General features: G+C 37.2%; 1 protein-coding gene across 1 annotated transcript in view; it reads left to right on the plus strand.

Annotated features, from left to right (window-relative positions):
- itga2.2 (integrin, alpha 2 (CD49B, alpha 2 subunit of VLA-2 receptor), tandem duplicate 2) overlaps window positions 1–22,629 on the plus strand; it is a 46,172-nt gene extending 23,543 nt beyond the window's left edge. The window contains exons 5-29 of the mRNA XM_063014017.1: window positions 466–580; window positions 1,144–1,271; window positions 1,359–1,507; window positions 1,603–1,753; window positions 2,089–2,254; window positions 3,097–3,170; window positions 3,256–3,394; window positions 4,543–4,688; window positions 4,893–5,036; window positions 5,666–5,869; window positions 6,928–7,058; window positions 9,857–10,020; window positions 12,303–12,562; window positions 12,647–12,729; window positions 14,146–14,284; window positions 15,117–15,209; window positions 15,747–15,823; window positions 15,957–16,040; window positions 16,290–16,392; window positions 17,278–17,388; window positions 17,835–17,945; window positions 18,575–18,688; window positions 20,248–20,337; window positions 20,707–20,823; window positions 22,537–22,629. Of these exons, the coding sequence (XP_062870087.1) occupies window positions 466–580; window positions 1,144–1,271; window positions 1,359–1,507; window positions 1,603–1,753; window positions 2,089–2,254; window positions 3,097–3,170; window positions 3,256–3,394; window positions 4,543–4,688; window positions 4,893–5,036; window positions 5,666–5,869; window positions 6,928–7,058; window positions 9,857–10,020; window positions 12,303–12,562; window positions 12,647–12,729; window positions 14,146–14,284; window positions 15,117–15,209; window positions 15,747–15,823; window positions 15,957–16,040; window positions 16,290–16,392; window positions 17,278–17,388; window positions 17,835–17,945; window positions 18,575–18,688; window positions 20,248–20,337; window positions 20,707–20,823; window positions 22,537–22,629 (3,186 nt within the window). The remainder of the gene's footprint in view (window positions 1–465; window positions 581–1,143; window positions 1,272–1,358; window positions 1,508–1,602; window positions 1,754–2,088; window positions 2,255–3,096; window positions 3,171–3,255; window positions 3,395–4,542; window positions 4,689–4,892; window positions 5,037–5,665; window positions 5,870–6,927; window positions 7,059–9,856; window positions 10,021–12,302; window positions 12,563–12,646; window positions 12,730–14,145; window positions 14,285–15,116; window positions 15,210–15,746; window positions 15,824–15,956; window positions 16,041–16,289; window positions 16,393–17,277; window positions 17,389–17,834; window positions 17,946–18,574; window positions 18,689–20,247; window positions 20,338–20,706; window positions 20,824–22,536) is intronic.
- Window positions 22,630–23,016: the final 387 nt, after the last annotated feature.

Below are 23,016 nucleotides of genomic sequence, written 5' to 3' on the forward strand. Positions count from 1 at the left end.
TTAAGAGGATCTGCCATGACAAAAGTGATGAACTATGATGAACTAGGTGTGAAAAGCTTGTAAGACTTACAGCTGCAATTGCTGCCAAATTGGGGCTTTTTACAAGCATTAAATAATGAGTCTAAATACGATTAATTTTCATAAAACTTGAAGTGATGAAATGGGAGAAAAGTTTTCACTTCATCATTTTAGGTGATTAATTGTAACTTTATGAGCAAAAACAAAAATTATATCCATTCAAAACATCCATTTGCCCAATAAGATAAGCAATAACACTCTGAATACATTCTGAATGCTCGGTATAGACACTTATTAACTGCTGCATCAACCGAAAGCTCAATAGGAGGTTAGGAGATTTTTTAAAATCATTATTAGCAACATAAGGCTCTTAAAATGTCATTTCTGAGGAGAAGGAGATGTGTACATTTAATTTCTCTTGTTCCGGTGTGTTCATGTGTGTTTCAGACTTGTGGTCCTCTGTGGGCTCAGAAATGTGGTACTCAGTATTTCTATACAGGAGTGTGTGCAGAAGTGAGTCCTCTGTTCGACCCCCAGCCGGCCTTCTCTCCTGCAAATCCAAGTAGGAATACGCCTTTCTTCTTCTCATCTTTATTTCTTTCTTTGTTTTCTTTTTGTTGTTCTGTATTCTTTTGTATTTTTTGTATTTTTTCTTTTCCCTTTATTCTTTTTTTCTTTCTCTTTTTTCTTTTCTTGCTGTTACATGTTCTGTCTTCTTTCTGTCTTCTTATGTTCTCTCTTCTTCATATCTCTCCTCCCCTCCCTCATGAGGAGTGTGTTTACTTGAACACTAATAATAGTTGTGATCAAATGTAAATTAGTGAGGGAGTGTGTGATACCCTGGGATGGACTGGCACCCTGTTAAAAATGTGCTCCTGACCTGCACAGATTTGGGTTGGGGGTTTGTACAGAATACAGGGTTTCTTTACTAAGTTTCAGCCCAACCTTGATTAACTTATGGTAATTGCGAAATGTGCTTTGCATTAGTGCCACATTGTTTTATGGTGTGCTGTTGGAACATGAATGAATCATGCTGCTTATTAACATCATACTCACACCACAATCTATCTAATTTACCTTCTGCCGCATATAAATACTTATATGTTTATAATATTTTCCTCACAGCTTGTAGTGGCCCGATGGATGTTGCTATAATTTTGGACGGATCTAACAGTATTTATCCGTGGCCACCAGTTGTGGCATTTTTAAAGAAACTCATAGAGAATCTTGACGTTGGACCTCAAAAAACCCAGGCAAGTATCAATCAAGCCTAACATGACTTATGATTTTAATTGTAGGTAGAATAAAGAATGTAAAAATGATTCTCCATGTTGACGCAGGTCTCCGTTATCCAGTATGGCAATACTCCTGTGGTTGAATTTTTTCTGAATACTCATGAAACGAAAGAGTCGATGATTCAGGCGGCTTCAGCTATTGATCAGAGAGGGGGACTGAGAACAAATACGTTCACAGCTATCGAGTATGCCAGGTATGTCTGATCCTCTGGACGTTCAGCTGAGTCGCCTTCAGGTCTGCAGCTGTTGTTGCTAATCACTGATTATTGTTAATTGTTAATAATAACAGGGCGAATGCTTTCCTGCCTCAAAACGGAGGACGTCCAGGCGCGAGTAAAGTGATGGTAGTCGTAACGGACGGGGAGTCGCATGATTTCTCTCTGACAGACAAAGTTATTACTGCATGCGATAAAGATATCATCACTCGCTTTGGCATTGCTGTGAGTATGTTTAAAGTCTTACATATTGGTTCTTTTTTCTGTGGACTAACAGGTACATTGGCTAAACCTTCCTAATTTAACCAGTAGGCACAGAGGTTGTGCATCATTCTTTAGACTGACAGTTAGTCAGGCAGTGCCTCCTTCACTGTAACCTTCAGGCACAAAGGCCAGACTTCTTTTTGGACTGACAGGTACAAGAAGAGAGTCCAAGCCCTCTTTACCTGGACTGTTAAAAACCAAGACTACATTATTTTTAACAAAATGTCTTTGTCAAAGGAGCCACAGACTTACAGACGGGTACTGATGCTAAGCCTTCTTTCTTTTTTATTTTTCAGGTGCTTGGTTACTACACCAGGAATAACATTGACACCACAAAATTGATCAAAGAGATTCAGTCGATCGCCAGTAAACCAACCATGAAGTTTTATTTTAACGTGTCTGAGGAGGCGGCTCTCTCTGAGATCGCAGGCTCTCTGGGAGATCGAATCTTTAATATTGAAGGTACATATTTTTAAATAATGACTACTTTAATTTACAGGTACACTATATAGCCGTAAGTATGTGGAACTTCTATTGAGTTTAGGTATTTTAGCCAGGCCATTTGCAAACAGCTATATAAAATCAATCATATAGTCAATAGGTAAATGTGGAAATAGTTTAGGAAAGTTATTTTCCTGTTTTGTGCCCCCTTGCACCAAACAAGTTTCCTTAAGACTTGGTTTGCTGTGGAGGAATTTCAGGAGCTTACATAGAGCCCTCTGAGCTCAACCCAGTTGAAAACCTTTGGGATGAATTGGAATGTCAGTACTTGACCTTACAAATGCTCTTTTGATTAAATGGATTAAATGGGCACAACAGGATAGTTAATGCTGTTGTAGTTGGTAACTGTTATAAGATGCAACTCCATATTAATGACTGTGGTTGTGCTACAAGCCCATGGTCAGGTGCCTACATACTTCTACATGTATATACCTGTATTATATATATTTATACAAAAAGCACAGCTATTTGAGATTATATAAAATTGTAGTGAAGTTACATTTACAGCCATGCATCATGTGTGTATGTGTGTGTGTGTGTTAAGCTACTACATATATGGTCTTTCAACCACATCTGAGTACCATTAAACTTACTTACTTACCAAAGGTTTGGAGTGCATGTTGTCAAATAGATCTTAAGCTCTTTCATTTCTAAAAGACCTGCAATATTTTATTTCAGACTTCAAAGCTGTTCTGTTAGGGGGTTCTGTTTTTTGTCCATCCTTTAGCATAATCTGTAAACTCATCATTGCTGTCCACTAACTGTAGGTGTAACAGCTGATTTGCATTGATTTACAGGTACAGCTGCAGGTACAGCCAGTGAGTTCCAGATGGAGATGTCCCAAGTTGGGTTCAGTGCACACCAGACCAAAAACAAGGTGTCTGCTTTAATTCCACCACTTATAGTTTATTTTTTTTTAACAATGATCTTATGCATTAAACCAAGTTTTTGGGTGTTTGCAGGATGTGATGATGCTGGGTGCAGTTGGTGCGTATGGATGGACTGGAACTGTGGTTCACAAAACTGCTGAGAAATCAGCAATTTTCCCAAGATCAGCATTTGAAGAAACCCTGAAGGACCAAAACCATAGTTCACTGTTGGGTGAGCATGATTCTTTTATTACTAAGTATTAAAAAAGAGTAATAAATATGTAGTTGTTTGCGTTCTTACGTAAGATTGCTCAAATGTTTGGTGTTTGGTGTCCTTTTGAGTTTGGACTACAAATATAGGGATTTGTGTTGCATATTCATGTATTTGTTTGGACAGGTCATTTTTTTATTTTGCTATATTTCTGTGGACTTAACCTATTTCTTTATTAGAAAAACAACCTGGAATGTTGTCATAGATGTCTAAACTTTTTCATAACACTGTACATACACTAACAGCCACTTAATTAGGAACATATGCACTTCTCTATTCATGTAATTTCTACATGGCAGCAATGGAGTGCATAAATCATACAGACTCAGGGCAAGCGCTTCAGTTAATGTTTATCTGTTGTTGGTGCCAAATAAGCTAATGATCTCTTGGGATTTTTACATACAACAGTCACTACAGTTTACACAGAATGGTCCAAAAAATATAAAACATCAAGAAAGTGGCAGACAACTGAAAACTCCTGGTGGATGAAAGAGGTCTGATGACAATTGGCAGATGGGTTTCACTACACCTGAATATCCAAAAAAGCACACTGAGTATAATACAGAGGGAGCTCCAAAGTGTAATCTCCAGCAGCATGTCATAAAAAACTAAATATTAAAGGAATGTATTTTACACCTTGTGGAATCTGTGCCACATCTGATAAACAATTTAGCTCATTACTGCACCAGAATCTGCATTTTTACACCCAAATTAATACTGTACATCAGTCATGAACTGTGTAGCTTAGAGGTTAAGTTACTCGACTAGTAATCGAAAGGTCGATGGTTCAAGCCCCACCACTGCCAGGTTGCCACTGTTGGGCCCTTGAGCAAGGTCCTTAACCTTAAATTGCTTATACAATATACTGGTACACTACTGTAAGTTGCTTTGGATAATAAAAGCATCTCCTAAATGCCAAAAATGTAAATGCAATAAAAGTCACTTATGGTCTTCATAGTAACTACTAACCAATGAGAAAAAACAGGGTCAAAATAAGCCTGACTATGGATTTGTACAAGTAGCTTAAAATAAAAATTTTATTTTATATATATTTTATTTAAAAAAAAATTTATTTTATAGTTTATTATCTTTTGTGTGTGGGTGTTCAGGTTATTCAGTGACCACGCTCTATAGCGGTTCCACAGAATACTTTGTGGCCGGTGCTCCTCGGTCCAACCACACTGGTCAGATTGTTGTGTACACGGTCAAAGATCAGAACCAACCCATCATTAAAGACTCACAACGAGGAGATCAGGTACCGTGGCTTATTTCACATTATCATCATCTTTTAAATACTGACCTATTCTGCATTTATTTGCATTTTGTTTTTTGTGAATATCTGACTTTATTAAAAGCCTCAGAGAGCCAAAATAAATTTCTGTGTGTGAAGTACAGGGACAAAAGCAATATTAATTTTACACGACTAGATAAATGAACCTGGTTTTTGACTGGTTTGCAGATCGGTTCGTACTTTGGCAGTGTGCTCTGTCCTCTGGATGTGGATCGTGATGGCATTACCGACCTTCTGCTTGTTGGAGCTCCAATGTACATGAGTGAACATAAGAAGGAGACGGGCAAAGTCTACATCTTCTCCATTACCAGCGTAAGCTTCTGATCGTGAGAGAGTTTTCCCTTCTAGTTGGTAAAAGAACGTATCTTTTGAAAGTTTTGACTGCCAGTTGTGTTTTTCGCTCTCACACTCCACCATTATGCTAATCTCATTTATTTACCTGATTTTATTTTTTTTTTTTTTTTTTTTTTTTTTTTATTCTTTTTTCCTCAGAATGTAGAAGGTTTCGAGTGTCCAAGTGACATGGGGAGGAGTTGTCGTGGAAGAAAAAATTAAGTTGTTTGTCACTGAAACTCGAACCTTGAATAAGTTTGTTTATACTGTTTAAGCTACAGAATATGTGAAATGAACACGAAGTACTAGAACAGAATATTCCACTTCTGCTTGATAGCAAGTTAACAGTTTAACAACATCATTCCTCTTATCTATATAGGGTTGAACCTCTATCTATAAAAAAGAAAATTTGTCCTTCAGCCTGCATACGCTTTGCTGACTGTTTGGATCCTCTGCAGAGAATAAACTATCATCTTCTTACTAACTTCAGCTCTGACTCTAAGTGTCTTATTATAGTGTAATTTTGGAATTCTGTCACCACAGGTAACTGAAGTATCAGCTTAAAGTTCATTTGGTGTTTTCTTTAATCTGCTCTTGTCTGGCTGCAGGGTGTGTTGAGCAGCCAGGGTTTTCTGGAAGGCTCCTCTCCCATGGAGAACGCTCGATTTGGGATGGCCATCTCTGCTGCTCCTGACCTCAACCTCGATGGCTTCACTGATGTGGTCGTCGGAGCTCCGCTGGAGGACCACAACCGGGGAGCTATTTATATCTTTAACGGAGACTTGAAAACTATCAGAAAGCAGAGCTCACAGGTAAAGATCCACCCACAAAATGTACTGTACGGGTCAGAAGAATACTTTTTTTTTCTCTTTTTCTCCAAATTTTTCCCCAATTTTCTCCCCTAATTTAGTCGTATTCAATTACCCTGATTGCGTCATGCTTCACCTCTACCGATGCTACCCTCCACTGCTGACTGAGGAGCTTTACCGACTGCATCTTTTCACCTGTGCACGGAGAGCCACACCCTGATCAGCATTATTCCCCAACCCTGCTCAGGCGCCATCAATCAGCCAGCAGAGGTCGTAATTGCACCAGTTATGAGGAACTCTGGTCCGGCTCATCCCACCCTGTGAACAACAGCCAATCGTTGTTCATGTAGCCACCCAGCCCAGCCAGATGCATTCGAAATCCCAGCTTGATAAATTTATTTTCTTAATAATAATAATAACAATAACAATAATAATAACGATAATAATAATAATAACAATAATAATAATTATTATTATTTTAAAATATTTAAGGACACTGTACAACCACAGACCATAAAACAGCACATTAATTAATCAAAATATCATAAATGACAAGCCAATAAACAGAAAAAATGAAGAAATTAAATAATAAAGCTAATAATATGTACATATACATACATACATGCTTATACTGTATATGCATACACATACAATTATAAAATTACCTATCTGAAAAAAGGTACATCTATAATTGCTTTTTAAAAAAGGAGACTGAAGCACACCCAGTGGTAGAGAGTCCCAGAGTTTTAGCAAATGATAAATCATACTCTACGGCTTTTACCTTAACCAAATCCTAACACAGTTAAAGACCTAGTCAAGATTTAAACCTGGCATGTTGGACATCGTTCTATACCACTACCATCAAAACTGTTCCATCAGACTTGTAGGATGTACATACAGGAAAATAAAAGCTGTGTTAAAGGCTTGTGGTGGCCCAACAATTTACTAAGACACTAATTGCTGTGACTGTATGACAGATAAAGTTGAGCTGTCACACAATCACACTGTACAGGACGGAAAATCACCTTTCTTGATAAATTTCTTTTCCTAATAATTCTTAGAAAATTATTGGAGCAAAGCTGGACCCGAACTTAAAATTCTTCGGACGTTCGTTGGATGCCAGTGGAGACCTAAATGGAGACACAATCCCGGACGTCTCAGTGGGCAGTTATGGGAAGGTGCTTCAGCTTTGGTGAGTCTCTCGGCTGCAGAAGATCTTTCCCTTCTTGTACTTATTGGGTGTTTTGTTTGTCAGTGGTTAATATTAGTAGCATTTTCAGCCCTATTAAAGCAGACATATTAAAAAAAATCCAAATACAAACGGTTAAGGTTTAAGTTTAGTCTAGGTAATTTATATTTTGAAGCTGTTAGGGTGGTGAGCTTAGGTTTATATTAGTATTATTGTCTAGTATTAGCCTATGGTACTTTACCACATACATTCACATTTCCTCTGTATTAGTTATTGGGTCAGATTGTATTAAAATTTATTATTTTTAGCCGTTATGGGAAGGTGCTACAGCTTTGGTGAATCTTTTTGCTGCTGAAGATCTTTCCCATCTTGTACTTATTGGGTGTTTTGTTTGTTAGTGGTTAATGTTAGTAGCCTTTTCAGCACTAATAAAGCAGACATACAGTGGGGCAGCCACTGATTGTGCAGGTTCTCCTACTTAGAAAGATGAGAGAGGTCTGTAATTTTCATCATAGGTACACTTCAACTATGAGAGACAAAATGAGAAAAAAAAATCCAGGAAATCACATTGTAGGATTTTTAAAGAATTTATTTGTAAATTATGGTGGAAAATAAGTAATTGGTCAATAACAAACAAGCAAGATTTCTGGCTCTCACAGACCTGTAACTTCTTCTTTAAGAAGCTCTTCTGTCCTCCACTCGTTACCTGTATTAATGGCACCTGTTTGACATCGTTATCTGTATAAAAGTCACCTGTCCACAGCCTCAAACAGTCAACCATGGCCAATACCAAAGAGCTGTCGAAGGACACCAGGAAGAAAATTGTAGACCTGCACCAGGCTGGGAAGAGTGAATCTACAATAGGCAAGCAGGTTGGTGTGAATAAATCAACTGTGGGAGCAATTGTAAGAAAATGGAAGACATACAAGACCATTGATAATCTCCCTCGATCCCGTGGGGTCAAAATGATCATGAGAACGTTGAGCAAAATATCCCAGAACTACACGGAGGGACCTGATGAATGACCTGCAGAGAGCTGGGACCAAAGTAACAAAGGCTACCATCAGTATACACACTACGCCGAGAGGGACTCAAATCTTGCAGTGCCAGGCGTGTCCCCCTGCTTAAGCCAGTACATGTCCAGGCCCGTCTGATGTTTGCCAGAGAGCATATGGATGATCCAGAAGAGGATTGGGAGAATATCATGTGGTCAGATGAAACCAAAATGGAACTTTTTGGTAAAAACTCAACTCGTCGCGTTTGGAGGTAGAAGAATGCTGAGTTGCATCCCAAGAACACCATACCTACTGTGAAGCATGGGGGTGGAAACATCATGCTTTGGGGCTGTTTTTCTGCAAAGGGGACAGGACGACTGATCCGTGTTAAGGGAAGAATGAACGGGGCCATGTATCGTGAGATTTTTAGCCAAAACCTCCTTCCATCAGTGAGAGCATTGAGGATGAAACGTGGCTGGGTCTTCCAGCATGACAATGATCCCAAACACACCGCTCGGGCAACGAAGAAGTGGCTCCGTAAAAAGCATTTCAAGGTCCTGGAGTGGCCTAGCCAGTCTCCAGACCTCAACCCCATAGAAAATGTGTGGAGTCCGTGTTGCCCAGCGACAGCCCCAAAACATCACTGCTCTAGAGGAGATCTGCATGCAGGAATGGGCCAAAATACCAGCTACAGTGTGTGCAAACCTGGTGAAGACTTACAGGAAACGTTTGACCTCTGTCATTTCCAACAAAGGTTATGTTACAAAGTATTGAGTTGAAATTTTGTTATTGACCAAATACTTATTTTCCACCATAATTTACAAATAAATTCTTTACAAATCCTAAAATGTGATTTCCTGGGTTTTTTTTTCTCATTTTGTCTCTCATAGTTGAAGTGTACCTATGATGAAAATTACAGACCTCTCTCATCTTTCTAAGTAGGAGAACTTGCACAATCAGTGGCTGACTAAATACTTTTTGGCCCCACTGTATAAAAATCCAAATGGTTAAAGTTTAGTTTAGAGCAGTTAATTTATAGAGAGAACAATGTATTTGAAAGCAGTTTGGTTAATGAGCTTAGGTTTATATCAGTATTAAGGTCTAGTATAAGCCTACAGTACTTTACCACATACATTCACATTTTCTGGGAATAAGTTCTTGTTTAAGATTCTATTAAAATGCAATCTTTTTAGCAGTACCAAAATTAATGAATATCATTTATTTTTCACCCAGATTTGTAGCTAACGTATGGAGTGGTTGTTTAAGGCTTTAAATCATTTTGTCTTCAGCTATGGACTAAAACTCACGAACAGCACATATTCAGAGGGAGGGAATTAGATGACATGATGCCGGTGGGGCAGCTTAAAAAGGAAGAAACTCCTCTCCTAAGTTATGAATGTAAAGACCATCTGTATGAGTTTAACTGTAAATCTTTCCCATCTGGACCTTCACTGATGTGTTCGAAGTCCTGGATCCCAAGACACTGTGTGTGACTAATCAAGAACTTGGCTGGATTTAATGTTTGGACCCAGGAACCTAATATTTTTTTCATCGTTGCCTTACAGCCGAGTGACTACTTATTGTATTCTTGACATTCTTAGCATCTGGTTTATGTTGACATGTATTTTAACATAAGTTTAATCAGTTGGAGGCAATATCGGTCTGTACAACTGGGAACCAACAGGACCTCAGATGTAAAAATCTACTTAAGAATCTACACAAAGATTATTACATTAAGGATAAGTAAACCTTGTCATTAAAATAAATAACTTACTTGGAATGTAAATGTTTGCTGTTTGGTTTTAGGACCAGAGGAGTTGCTGTTGTGACGGCCAAGGTCACATTCAACCCAGACAGGATCAGCATTTTGAGTAAGACGTGTAGCTTCGGTGGACGGATGGTGTCCTGTTTTACTGCTAAAGTTTGCTTCAGTGCGGTGTTCAAACCCTCAAAACCGGTCGGACCAGCAGGTACAAACAACACACAGAAAACTAAAATAGTATTAATAGCATACTACAGTATAAATATCATAAATAAATGCTTTATTTTTCACTGTATAACCGTTACAATTTATAAGCAAGTACTGTTTCTTTTTGGAGTTTTACTCTTATTTTACAATAGTCTTACGAAGCCAGTCGCCATCTCTAACTAGATTCGATGTCTGGAGTTAAGTTGCAGCAAAATCGCTAAAATTCAACGTGGCTCCACCCACAATCGTTCTCATAATTGTCGCTGTTTAACACCGGAGGACTTTCATTCACAGCACATACACAAAAACATCTCAATTTTAGATACCTGAGCAAAAATAATATTAAATTTATAGCCCTTTTCTCTTCGTTGTGCGTCACAACTTCAGTTACGTGGCATTTTAATACAAATATACATTAAAAAAAACTAATTTATCTCCGATTAGCTCGTCTGGAAAGACTTTTATATTAAATAATTTTATATTAAAGGTAAATAAAAATGGAATCAGATTAGGGTGGGAACAAGCTATGCTTTAATTTAAGATACTTAAAACTCATGATAGTGGAACTTGAGGAACTGACGGCGTATAAAGCGAGCTGTGTCCCAAATCACAGTCTAATTAGTGCTCTCTCTGTAACACAAAGTAGTTTGTAGTTTGGGACGTCAGTTGGACTTTATTTACATTGTGATTTAGCTCTTGTGACAAAAATAATGTGTAATTGTGATGCCGGGTAAATGAATAAATATTTAATTTAGAGTAAAATCCATAATCACTATCCAGAAAATACACAAGGCTCGAAAACAGAAAAACAATATTTATATATAAACACTGGAAAACAAGGAACTAGGTCACAAAAACAGAGGACAAGATCATACACATACAAAACCAGAACGGTTTTATGCATGAGATTGGCAAAACTCAGAAGAACACAGCAACAAACGGGTACATATACACAAAATAATAGGCAAAACAATAGGAACAAATAAAAACAAATCAAAAACAAGGATCATAGACAAGACGGGAGAACAAAACTGGAAACAAAACACATATGATACTGTGAAGAACAAGAAGGTTACAAAAGTTACAGTAATCATTTAATTTATAGTGCACTATTTTGAAAGGATGGACGGGCAGATGAACAGACAAATGCTTTTAAGTGCAGTTTAATTAAGCATACTTCAGCACAATTTGGAATATAAAATTTTAATGTGAGTTTGCATCTGCCCCAATAAAAAGTTCCACTCAAATTTAAGCCAAAAATCCTCATGATTTTCTCCAGATGTAAAATCATGTTAGAGAGATGACTGGCCAAGTGAGACTTGAGCAAAGGCAGTCAATGTAAACTCAAATCTCTTGAATGTCCATATACGTGCTTGTTTCAAATGACATAGTTGGTGTATTTTATGATTTTTTTAAGTTAAGTCATTATGTGCAGATTAATATGAATTTGCACTGAAGAAAAAGTGAGTTGAGCTGTCCACCATGGCTAAAATAACAGCTAAACAGTGTAACATAATTAATTCTATTAGACTAACACTGTGTCCAAAAACACACTGACGAGTGTAACATCAATAAAGACTTGATGTGGTTGAAGCTGTGTGTGTGTGGAAATAAACAGGATGTACTTGATTTCTATCAGTTGGTCTTGCAGTTCAGTTGTCAAACTTCACGATATGGTCAAAATTATTCGGACACGTGACTATGAGCTTACTGAACATCCCATTTTAAAAACAAATTCCATTAACATAAAGTGACCTCTGTGTGATCTTTACTGCTAGAACAACAGCCACTCTTCTGAGAAGGCTCCTCACAAGACTTTGGGAATTTGTGCCCATTCAGTCAAAAGAGCATTTGTATGGCTGGGCACTGATGTTGTGTAAGAAAGCCTCAATTGATGTTCATTCTAGAGCTGTTCAGTGGGGCTGAGGTCAGGGCTCTGTGCAGGACACTGCTCAGAGTTTCTTTAAATTGAGCTTTTCTTTATATCTTATAGAGCCCGCTTTGTGCACAAGGGCGCAGTCATGCTGGAACAGGAAATGGCCTTCCTAAAACTGTTGCTGCATTCTTGGAAGCATATAATTTCCTTTATATAATTAAATTCATCACACCTATATTATTAGCAATTGCTGTTTCTGAAACACATTAATTAAATTAGGAGTGTCCCAATACTTTTGACCATATAGTAGCATTTATGGTCTTATGTGAAATAGATTTATTCAGATGAACCCAGGTTCACATATTTACTAACTCTTCTTCTTACCCATCCCATTGCCATCACATCAGCTATCAAGTACAACTTGACGCTGGACGCCGACCTCCAGTCGTTTCGAGTCAGCTCCAGAGGCCAGTTTAGCAACTCTGATCGAATCGTCCAGAGGGAGTTCAGTGTGACCACGGAGGAGAAATGTGAAGAACATCAGGTGTACGTTCAGGAAGCTCCTGATCTCGTCAACTCCATCACTCTCCGAGTGGACATCCGACTTCAGCAGCCAGATTCCAGTCCAGTCCTGGATGCGTTCAGTCCCACAGCGTGGGAGTTTTTTGTGAGTATTAGAAGAGGCGACTGTGCTACTGTGTCAGATGTCTTAAGCTGTTGAGTTTTTTACTGACTTGTTTCTTTTACTTAGATCCCATTTTCTAAGGACTGTGGTACTGATGAAGTGTGTTTCAGTGACCTGGTCCTGAGTGTAGACAGAGAGCAGCCGACTGGGTAAGAAACGAAAGCTTATAATATACTACACTCACCAACCACTTTATTAGGCACACCTATCTTGTACGTACATTAATTATTGTAGGTGTACCAAATAAAGTGCTTATTAAATGTACAATGTATATAGCTTAAAGTTAAAAAACCAGGGTCTGTCATAATGTGCGTGGTATTAGTGTTCATGGCATGGGTAACTACTAAATTAAAGCAACACACAATTCTTTCTAGAGTTTTTTTCAGGTGGGTCTATGTTTATCTGAACATAATGCAACACTTATGTCAGAACAGCATGGCAGTATATTTAGAGTGTGAGTGCTAGGAAAGCTAGTCTGCAGCCATGTCTGTCTTCAGTTGAAAATTTGCCGCATTATAAAACACAAAATGCCACAAATCCCAGTACAGTTGCACAACTGAGGATCTGCATATTGACAAAAAATCCTCCAAACAAATCTCCAATCCTTGCTCCCCATGCTCCCAAATACTTCTGTCTCTACATCCCCACCACTAGTTCTGCTTTTAGTCAATTTTCTAAATTATTTTACACGAACATTGTTTGGTAATCAAGGTTGAATTTGGTCATAAATTGACATTTTATTGTTCATAGTTAAAGTTGTCATGTTTTGGTTGAATGTTTGGATGGATGGTTGGATGAATGGATGGATGTGTGGATAAATGGATGGATGGATAGATAGATGGATAGATAGATGGACGGATGAATGGATGGATGGTTGGACAGACGGATGAAGGGAGGGATGGATGCATGGTTGGATGGATGGAGGGAAGGATGGATGGGTGGATGGATGGTTGGACAGATGGACGGATGGATGGATAGATGGTTAGATGGATGCATGAATGAATGGATAAATTGCTTTTTTACTCAACCACGTACAGTTCTAATAACGCTTGTTCAAATAGCAACTGGTCATCATAAAATATGTTGTCTTTGTTGTTCCATATATATTTTTAAATTGAGGTTTACAGTTCTTATTCTGTATTATTGTTTCGTTAATGTTAACGCTTTATTGAAAATGCTTCTGCTTTTTTGTCACTACAGTAACGACAACACTTATGTCACTGTGCAGAATATACATGTAGTTAGTTCCTAATAAACTCTTGCAGATCTGTCAAATGAAATGAACTCAGACTTTATTTATCTGTTCTTGCTGTCAGACTGAAAAGTTAACTTAAACTGAAACTACAGCACAGCTTCATTGGCATGACAAAATATGGACATTCATATTGCCCAAGCTTAATTACATATTTAGGAAAATATTATAAAAAGAAAATAATAACAATAGAAAATACATAATATATAAAAAGTGCATTACAAAACAATAACACGACTTTTGAATTGTCTATTATAATACAATTGTTTGTGTTAATATGTGTTTTTTTTTTGTTTGTTTGTTTTCTTTGTAGCCCCACGGTGCTGGTGAGCCACCAGAACAGACTACTGGTTTTTTCAGTAACTGTAATGAACAGAAAGGAGAACGCCTACAACACCCGAGTGACTGCTCGCTACTCCACCAACCTCTTTTACTCCTCGGTCACGCCACCTGTACGTAAGACGAATTTCTTCAGCATGCTTTTCAAAATCATAAATCTGATCTGTGCTTCATGATCAAATGTCTGTGAGAGCCTGAACTTCACATCCATATGTTCTTATTCGTATCTCATATACGTTGATGTTGAGCTTGTTCTGCAGGGCTAACTGTGATCTCTAATGAAAAACACGTCTGTGGAAAGTCTTAACACTATAAGAAATAGGCTTACCATTTGATTTAGTTTGTTAAGATATGTCTTAATTAATTGCTGTGTGACAGCACATCACTTTGCTCCTAATTTCCTATTGTCTCACTCCTTTAGCATTGTTTTTCTCCACTTGTATGGTCTCATTAGACTCATTACTGTACAGAAATGTACAGTATTATGAAGCTACATTGCAGGCTCTGCTTTTCTCGAAAATGACGTTATTGGTTTTCACACTTGCATGACACAACTTCACACTAAACTAATGCAAACATTACTGAGAAAACCAAAGCTGTTACTTCAGACTCAGTTGTCAAAAAGCATAGATTGGCTTATTAGATTCATGTCTGTAGAATTGCCTACATTTTGGAACCTGATTTTATAGATTTACTACTTTTTTATTACCTTTTTTGCAAGAATCTTTCCCAGCACCATGCTGGACAAAAGCTTTGCTCATATTTGACTTCTGTGTTGTTGCCCAATTATGGAAACCTAATACATAAAACAAACAGTTGTGGTGCTGTAATTCATTTTTGGGTCAGTATATTCAAAATATAAGTAATGTTTTAGTTGTTTATACTTCATGTGTATGTACTATATATACAGTGTGTAAGTGCTCTTATGTTTCTCTGGGTTTTTAGCTTGATGGCACAGAGGTGAAATGCACCTCCGCCAAAGACACTGAACTCCTGGCATGTCAAGTGGGATATCCGGCTCTCAGGACTGACCAGTCGGTGAGACTCATTTGCTGTATAAATAATAAATAAATGTACAGTTAATGTTTAAAGGGAAACTAAATTTACAATAGGTTTAATTTAAAAAGAATTCATTTTGTCGGGTTTGAATCCCCAGCAATGCAATTGGTTGGTAAGTCATCTAAATACAGACATGATTTGCTGCGTCTGTCCGGGGTGTGAGTCCAGTGATTCTGGGGAAACTGCACCTGCCACAACCCTGAACAGGACCAAAACGGTGGCATAACGTGAAAATAATATTTTTATTAGGTGAATAAGTGAAAAAATTTACATTTACTATACTTGTTTAGACAAAAACTAAAGAAACATTTAGTAAGAAGTAAGAAAGTATTTAAATTGTATTTTAAATAATAAAGTTTATTGTTGGTTTGTTCTGCCATTTTTGTTGTGTGGTAAATAATTTAACATTAGTTTTTTTTCTATAGTAACATTTTCTAGTCATAGTAATAATATTGTTAAAAGTAGAGTATTAGTTGTAGTTAGTTGTGATATAAATGATTCGTCTTTTGGTTTTAGGTGACGTTTAAGATCAGTTTCGACTTTAATCTGGGGCAGATACAGAAAGATGTTAAAGTGGACTTCAAAGCTGAAAGGTAAAAAATAAATAAAGGCACGCTAACTTAATTTTTTTAACTGATTAGATAAAAAAAATGATCACAATATGATTTACAGAGCCTATGATTAATAATTCTCTCTGATTTCCTGTGTGTGTGTGTGTGTGTGTAGTGATAGTACAGAGGAAACTTTAGCAGATAACAGTGAGATGGTGTCGATCCCTGTGAAGTACAGCACAGAAATGATCCTCAGCAGGTCTGAACACACAGCGCACTCATACTGATGTCAAAGTAATACGCATTAAGAGTTTATAACCGTCCAATAATGATAACATTTAAATGATAGGTGTCCTGTATCAGTCATATAACCTTGCATCATGGCTATAAATATAGAAACAGGATTTGAAATAGGATGCTCTTGGGTATGGTGCACACTAATAATATTAATAAAAACAGTCATTTGTTATTTGACAGTAATGTTTTAATGGTTGTGTTTCTGTTACAGAGAGACGAACATTGATGTTTACCTGCTGGATGAAGAGGATGATGTTTCAAACGCAATAAAGACGTATAAAGACATCGGCCCAGAGTTTAGGCTCAGTCTCAAGGTTAGAAGTGTTTATTTATTAGCTGTATTTAGACTAATTAAAATTAGTACACCTTTATAGTTTTATATACAGCATTTAATAAAGGCAGTTGTAGCCTAGTGGTTAGGGTACTGGACTAGTAATTGAAAGGTCGCTGGTTTAAGCCTCACCACTGCCAGGTTGCCCTTAACCCTCAATTGCTTAGATCACATACTGTCACGCTACTGTAAGTCACTTTGGATAAAAGCGTCTGCTAAATGCCATAAATGTAAATATTGTTTTATTGCTTTATTTATATTAAACACTAAGTATTTAACTATTGAACTACATTTAACTACATGTTTTGATGTAATTAGGTTTGCTAAAATAGAATTTGTTTCATTTTTTTGTTAGAAATAATGCATATAATTTTTTTTCTGCCTTGTTTTGTTATTGTAGTCTTTAGTTATAGTCTTTAGTTACATATGATGTTTATAGAATACTAACACTGGACTTGATTCAGCAACTAAAATACAAAAAAGGTCAAAAGATTCATTAGGAAAGTAAATTTGTGATACATGGCCACATATTTTGTAAAGGCCTTTATGATTACAGTGATACTTGAGTGAGAAAATGATTTTAAAAATCATTATCTGTGTTTTATATGATGAAATTAAACATGTTTTTAGTGGCTTTGTTGAAGTGGACATTGCAAAAAAGAAATGTGTGTAAGTGTGTACACTCCTGTGTTTTGGGTAAATTCTCCTCTCAAACCTGATTCAACAGCTGCAAGTCCAAGTTACTGGTTGATGATTATATCATTCCATATAAAACATTACTTTTGTTGTTTTTTTCCACAGTGTCATGATACACGTTTTCTTTTTGATTGCCATGTTTTTGCTCAGTCATGTTCTGTTTTCTCTGTAGGTGACTGGAGCTTTTTTCCCTGTTAGTCTGGTCTACCTCGATGTCTCACTGCCAAGCAACACAAAATCAGGAAATCCATTGTTATATGTAACCTCGGTCGATGTTGCACCTGTAAGTATTTAAAATGATTTCTACAAATATTTTGATCATACAAAACATTGAAAGTAGAGAAACATATGATAGGGAACAGTCTTCATATCATAGGTATGAAAAATTACTTATTATTACTTAGTAGCATTTAGTATATTGTTAATAGATTCTAAATACTGAGTATTATTAATTGACATAATTTATTGTGCTATAATGCATATAAAGTATATTTAGAAAGTATTCCGACTGTATGAATGTATTTATTAATAATACAACACAAGTCAGTTACAGGTACAATTTTGCTTGATTAATGCTGTTGTATTATGTTCTGATAAAGGAAAAAATTAAAATGTTCACATGCTGGAAAATGTTATATTATTTTTAATTCAAATTACCTTCATAATTTTTAATTTACAAATTTAATAGGTAATTAGCTGAAGTTGTGGCTTTTGTTTCTTGTCTTCCAGGTTGGTGATGTGCTGTGTGACACCAGCAAGCTAATAGACCCATTAAAAATTAAAGAGAAAGAATACACTACCGCCATCACAGAAGAAAACTTCAGAGGAACCAATGAACTGGTCAGTACCTTCAACACAGCTGCTTATACAACAAAGCCATTAACTAATTAAACAGTTGAATAATTGCCAACACAGTGAATCTACTCACACATGTAAGCTGTTTTGTGTTACATGTAATGCTAAAATACTGCTTTAAAACAACATTATTAAAGAAAGAAACAGAGCTTCTGTCTCAAGCTGAAGGCTACGTCTCAAACTCCTTGTTATCTACTAAACAGTGTGCTTAAAATAGTAGGCTTACCATTTGTAATATTATTATTTGTAATATTTTTCAATAATTTGTGTTACTAGGGACATAGCAGTTTTCATCTGATCCAAATGCACATTGGTGTGATTGAGCCGGTTTCAATTTTAACACTCAAAATCCCAGTGAAACACTGCATGTACAAAGTGATGAGTTCCTGAAACTGAAATGATGATTTAGATTCTTGTTCTCAGTTTCTGGGCAGAATTGACCACCTTCTGACCCAAAAAAAAAACCCCACTGTGTTCACTAGGTTAACTTTGTCGTAGTCTAATATTACCCTTCATATTTAAACTGTTGTTCTTTAATATACAATACATTTATGCATTCATTATTGTATATGCTGTATGAATTATTTTGGCCTTTTTTTTCCTGTCGGCTGCAGAACTGTAAGTCCGCTGTGTGTAAGCCGCTGAAATGCGTGTTGAAAGACCTGAAGGAGAAGAGTGATTACTACATCAACGTGACTGCATGGATCTGGAACGGCACATTTGCAAAGGTTAAATAAGCAACCACACAATTTGACTGAACCACAAGGCTATATTATTACATACAAACATTTGCATCAGTTCATACAGTGTAAAGTGCATAAAAGTAAAATCATTGCTTCACTAAACTGGTGTTTATTTAGATGCAATTACAACATTTGCTTCATATAGTGATGCAGATCAAAAACCAACAAGCTTAGAGTGTCCCTCCAAAATTTAAAACACGTCCCAGAGTTTCATATCAGTAAGCCACACATGCTTTATTAATTTAAAAACATAGTGAATGGGTCAGTAAGATGAACATAAACACTGTGAGCAGTTTAGCATAGAATGTAGATTAACTAAAATAAACATGCTAATCAAAGCTCCTCCTGGCAAGATTAGTGTCATTAATATAAGATAATAAACTGAGTTTTATCTTTTATATTGGGACGTGATGTAAAATAATTGTTGTTGTAAAATAAATAAATGAAAACAAATTACAAAGCACACACAGATCCAACTGTGGAAGTTCACATGCAGTCAGACTTCATACTGATGCAAACAGCTTCAATGTTTATGTTTATGTTTTAATGTGCAATAGTTCAGGTGTTTATTATAAAATTACTTAAATGCATAAAAAGGTTTCCTGTTCAGATTAGTCTAAATCTTTTTAGTCTGGGCTTGGGACTGACACTGAGGCTAAACTGATGTGTCCCTTCAATGGCAAGTTCACATAACACTATGTGCCTTCTGTATTGTTGAGCATAGCCCAGGATTCAAACCCTTGGAAGCTTTTACCATTATGCAACATGATTTTTAAGGATATGATGCCACCACCAAAAAGATTGTGTCTATGTACAGTGAAAATAGACAGTGTGAACGGTGAAAGTAAAACAGAGGAACGGACGTAAGGATAAGAAACAATAGTGGCAGATCACCAAAAGGCCTGATTCATTTCCATAAGTAGGAAGCGCAGTGTTTATAAATATGTTTGAGCTATGGCAGTAAGGGAGAGATTAATCTGTTGTTTGTAAATAAAGCTCGTCCTGATTCAAACCCAGGATTTTAGCGATGCGATTGTACGACCAGGCGGCTACACAGACATGATTGACTATTTCTAATAGGACGCTGGCCAAAGCCCTGCGATGGATTGGTATTTCTACCTTGAACCCACTGACTTTTAGTGAAACCGAACCAGGATCAAGTGGTTGATTAAAATGAAATAGGGGGAAAAAACATTCCTAGTTATATATTTATATGCTGTATTATCACTGCTCTGACTTAATGCATTTAAATGAGTGTTCACTGTTTTGTTTACAGTTAGTACTTCATATTTTATAAACAAATAAGTGGACACCTGAACATAAGCTTCTTGAATATATCACATGTTAAACCTGTTTGGTCACAGTAGCATTTGTGAGGCCAGGCACTAATGTTGTACAAAGCCTGGCTCAATGGATGTTCCAATTCATTCCTAATGTGTTCAGTGGGGTTGAAGTCAGAGCACTGTGGACCTTACCGGAAATGTAAAAGCATAAACACAGTTGTACTATAATATACTTACATTGTATTATTGTTTTGTGTCCAGGCTGATTTCCACTCAGTCGTACTCGGTGTGAGCGCTCAGATCGAAACCTCGCAACCTGATCTACTGGTTATCACCCACAAACAAGTGAAGGTAATTCAAAATCATCTCTCACAGCATAGATTATTTTAAATAGTGATTTTCCAAGAACCCAAAGACGCTTACAATTACACACACAGACATGATAACAGGATGTGGAATGAGCACAGTGAAAAGACAGGGATAGATTAAGATTAAGGAAGGTCTTAAGTTAAGGATAAGTTTTGTATTAAGGTTAAATTTGAATATGGGGAGAGAAGAAGAGTGCTGGCATATGGATGAAGAGAGTTAAAGAGGTGTGGAGCTCTTATTAGATGTAGGAACAGTGAGAAGCCAAGCAGTCTTGTAGAAAAGTATACAAATACTTTTCACTGTGTGACTTGCGACAGAGATCACAAACGTTCTGCTTTCTCTTTATCCCAGGCCGACATCACAGTGAGTAAACCAGGAGCTAAAGCAGACGTGCCTATTGGTGTTATTGTGGGCAGTATTATCGGAGGATTACTCCTGCTGGCGCTTTTAGTAGCAGCACTATGGAAGGTAAGATTTTCCTTGTTCTCACAGCCCCTTCATAACTGTTTCAAGTGATATACTATGACCACAAATGTATTACATTATGTCATAATATAATTGTAGTTATTCATTATTTACTAATCTAGAAAATGATATATATGTTACATAGCTCTCTGTGTACAAGCTGTTTGTTGAGACACTAAGAATTTGAGGAAAAATCACATTTGGCATAAAATAATCTGTCTATGCCTAAATAATCAGTACGTGCATGACTGGTTTGAGATAAAGCTGAAGTTTGACAAACATGATGCTTTGCATGTTATACTGCCTCCACTGGCCACATGTGTGTATTGCACCTTATTAACGCACCGAACACTGGTCCACACAAACTCCAGCTGTATTCTGCCACCATACACATCAAGTAGGATGTAGCTCAGCCCCGGTTCTGGACTGCTTTGCTTGGGTTGGCAGTAAAACCTAATGAGGGGGCATGTTGATAGTCATGTTTTTGAAGCCAGAAATATATTCAAGGCTTGATTTGTGCATGAATGATGACAGCCAAGCTATTGATACTGGCTTAAAGTGATGTATGAGGTAAAGAAATAAAAATGCATGTTTTCGAACTTAAACTTAAAACCCAATGATTAAAAAATACATGTTGATTATGTAAATGGAGAAAAAAGATTATCTAATTGTATTTCATTTTATATGACTCAAAGAGCCAATCAGGAATAAGCAAGGAAATATCTTCACACTGTAAAACAAAATGCATTTTTGTGATTGGTTCAGAGATAATTTTAAAAATAGCCGTTGCTTGCATTGTGCTTGGGGGGGCAAAGACACAATTTGGGGGGGCAATGCCCCCCTCAGCCCCCCCCTAGCGCCGGCCCTGATGTAGCTGCTTCACTTCCTTGTGTAGGGCAGAATGGTGACTAAGTGGGTAGCACTGTCGCCTCACAGCAAGAAGGTCCTGGGTTCGATCCCCAGGTGGGGCGGTCCGGGTCCTTTCTGTGTGGAGTTTGCATGTTCTCCCCGTGTCCGCATGGGTTTCCTCCCACAGTCCAAAGACGTGCAAGTGAGGTGAATTGGAGATACCTAATTGTCCATGACTTTAATTCTTTTTAGCTCTATTAGCTTTATAGCTGCTGGGCAAACCTACAACAATAAAGTAATTGTAAATAATTGTTTATGGTGCTAGAGTGGTGCAGAGGTAAATTACCCTAGCCCACTACTGCTGGGATCCAGGGTTTGAATTCCCAGAGGTGCCAGCAGCCAATCAGGGAGCTGCATGTCTGGGTTTGGTTTGAAATCCTGTGCAGTGTGAAACTGCATTGCACCCAGTGCTTCTGGGGAATTCAGACGCACTGTGACCCTGACCAGGATAATAGTGCGAAAACATGAAAATAAAATAAAATTGTTTACAATATTTTTTCTACCTAAACAGTACTTGAAATAGCTGTTGGTGGGGGATATTCTGATGTTATTTGACACTGTGAGCAGTCCAGATCCTTTCTGGGTGGAGTTTGCATGTTCTCCACCGTGTCTGCGAGGGTTTCCTCCCACAGTACAAAGACGTGTAACTTAAGTGAATGAGAGATACAAAATTGTCCATGATTGTGTTTGATATTAAACTTGAACTGATGAATCATGGGTAACCAGTAATTACCTGTCTTATCATGAATGTAACCAAAGTGTAGAACATTTAAATAAAATCCTAATAAATATTGAACACTTTTTCAGCTGGGCTTCTTTAAGAGGAAGTATCAGCAGCTGCAGAAAAACGAGGAGGATGGAGTAGAATCAGCCGGATTACAGGACGACGCGGGACAGTAATGAGCTGCTAATCCTGGATCAGCATGAAGACTGAAACATTATCAAAGGCTCATAAATTTAAACCTGAGAGCCACATCAACCGCAGTGGAAATAATTCAGCAGCAAGTCTGAATAGGTGAGAAACTGGGTGTGTGACTGTAAATCACTTCTGCCACAAATGTAAACAAAAGAGCTGTTGGTGCTTCCATGGAAAACCCACTGTTTATTTCTGCCTGCTTCAATCAGTCGTGTTTACTGGAGGATCTTTCATCCTGGGGAATTTTCACTCAAATGCAGGAGCAGAAATGCACTGCAGGCAGATTAGTTTTCTCTTTTTTTTGTGAAATACTGTAAATATTGTTGAATATTGCTCAAAATGAAACTAGCACAGATTTTTAACTGTAAAAA

This window comes from Trichomycterus rosablanca, chromosome 18, assembly GCF_030014385.1.
Source record: "Trichomycterus rosablanca isolate fTriRos1 chromosome 18, fTriRos1.hap1, whole genome shotgun sequence".
Lineage (NCBI taxonomy): Eukaryota > Metazoa > Chordata > Actinopteri > Siluriformes > Trichomycteridae > Trichomycterus > Trichomycterus rosablanca.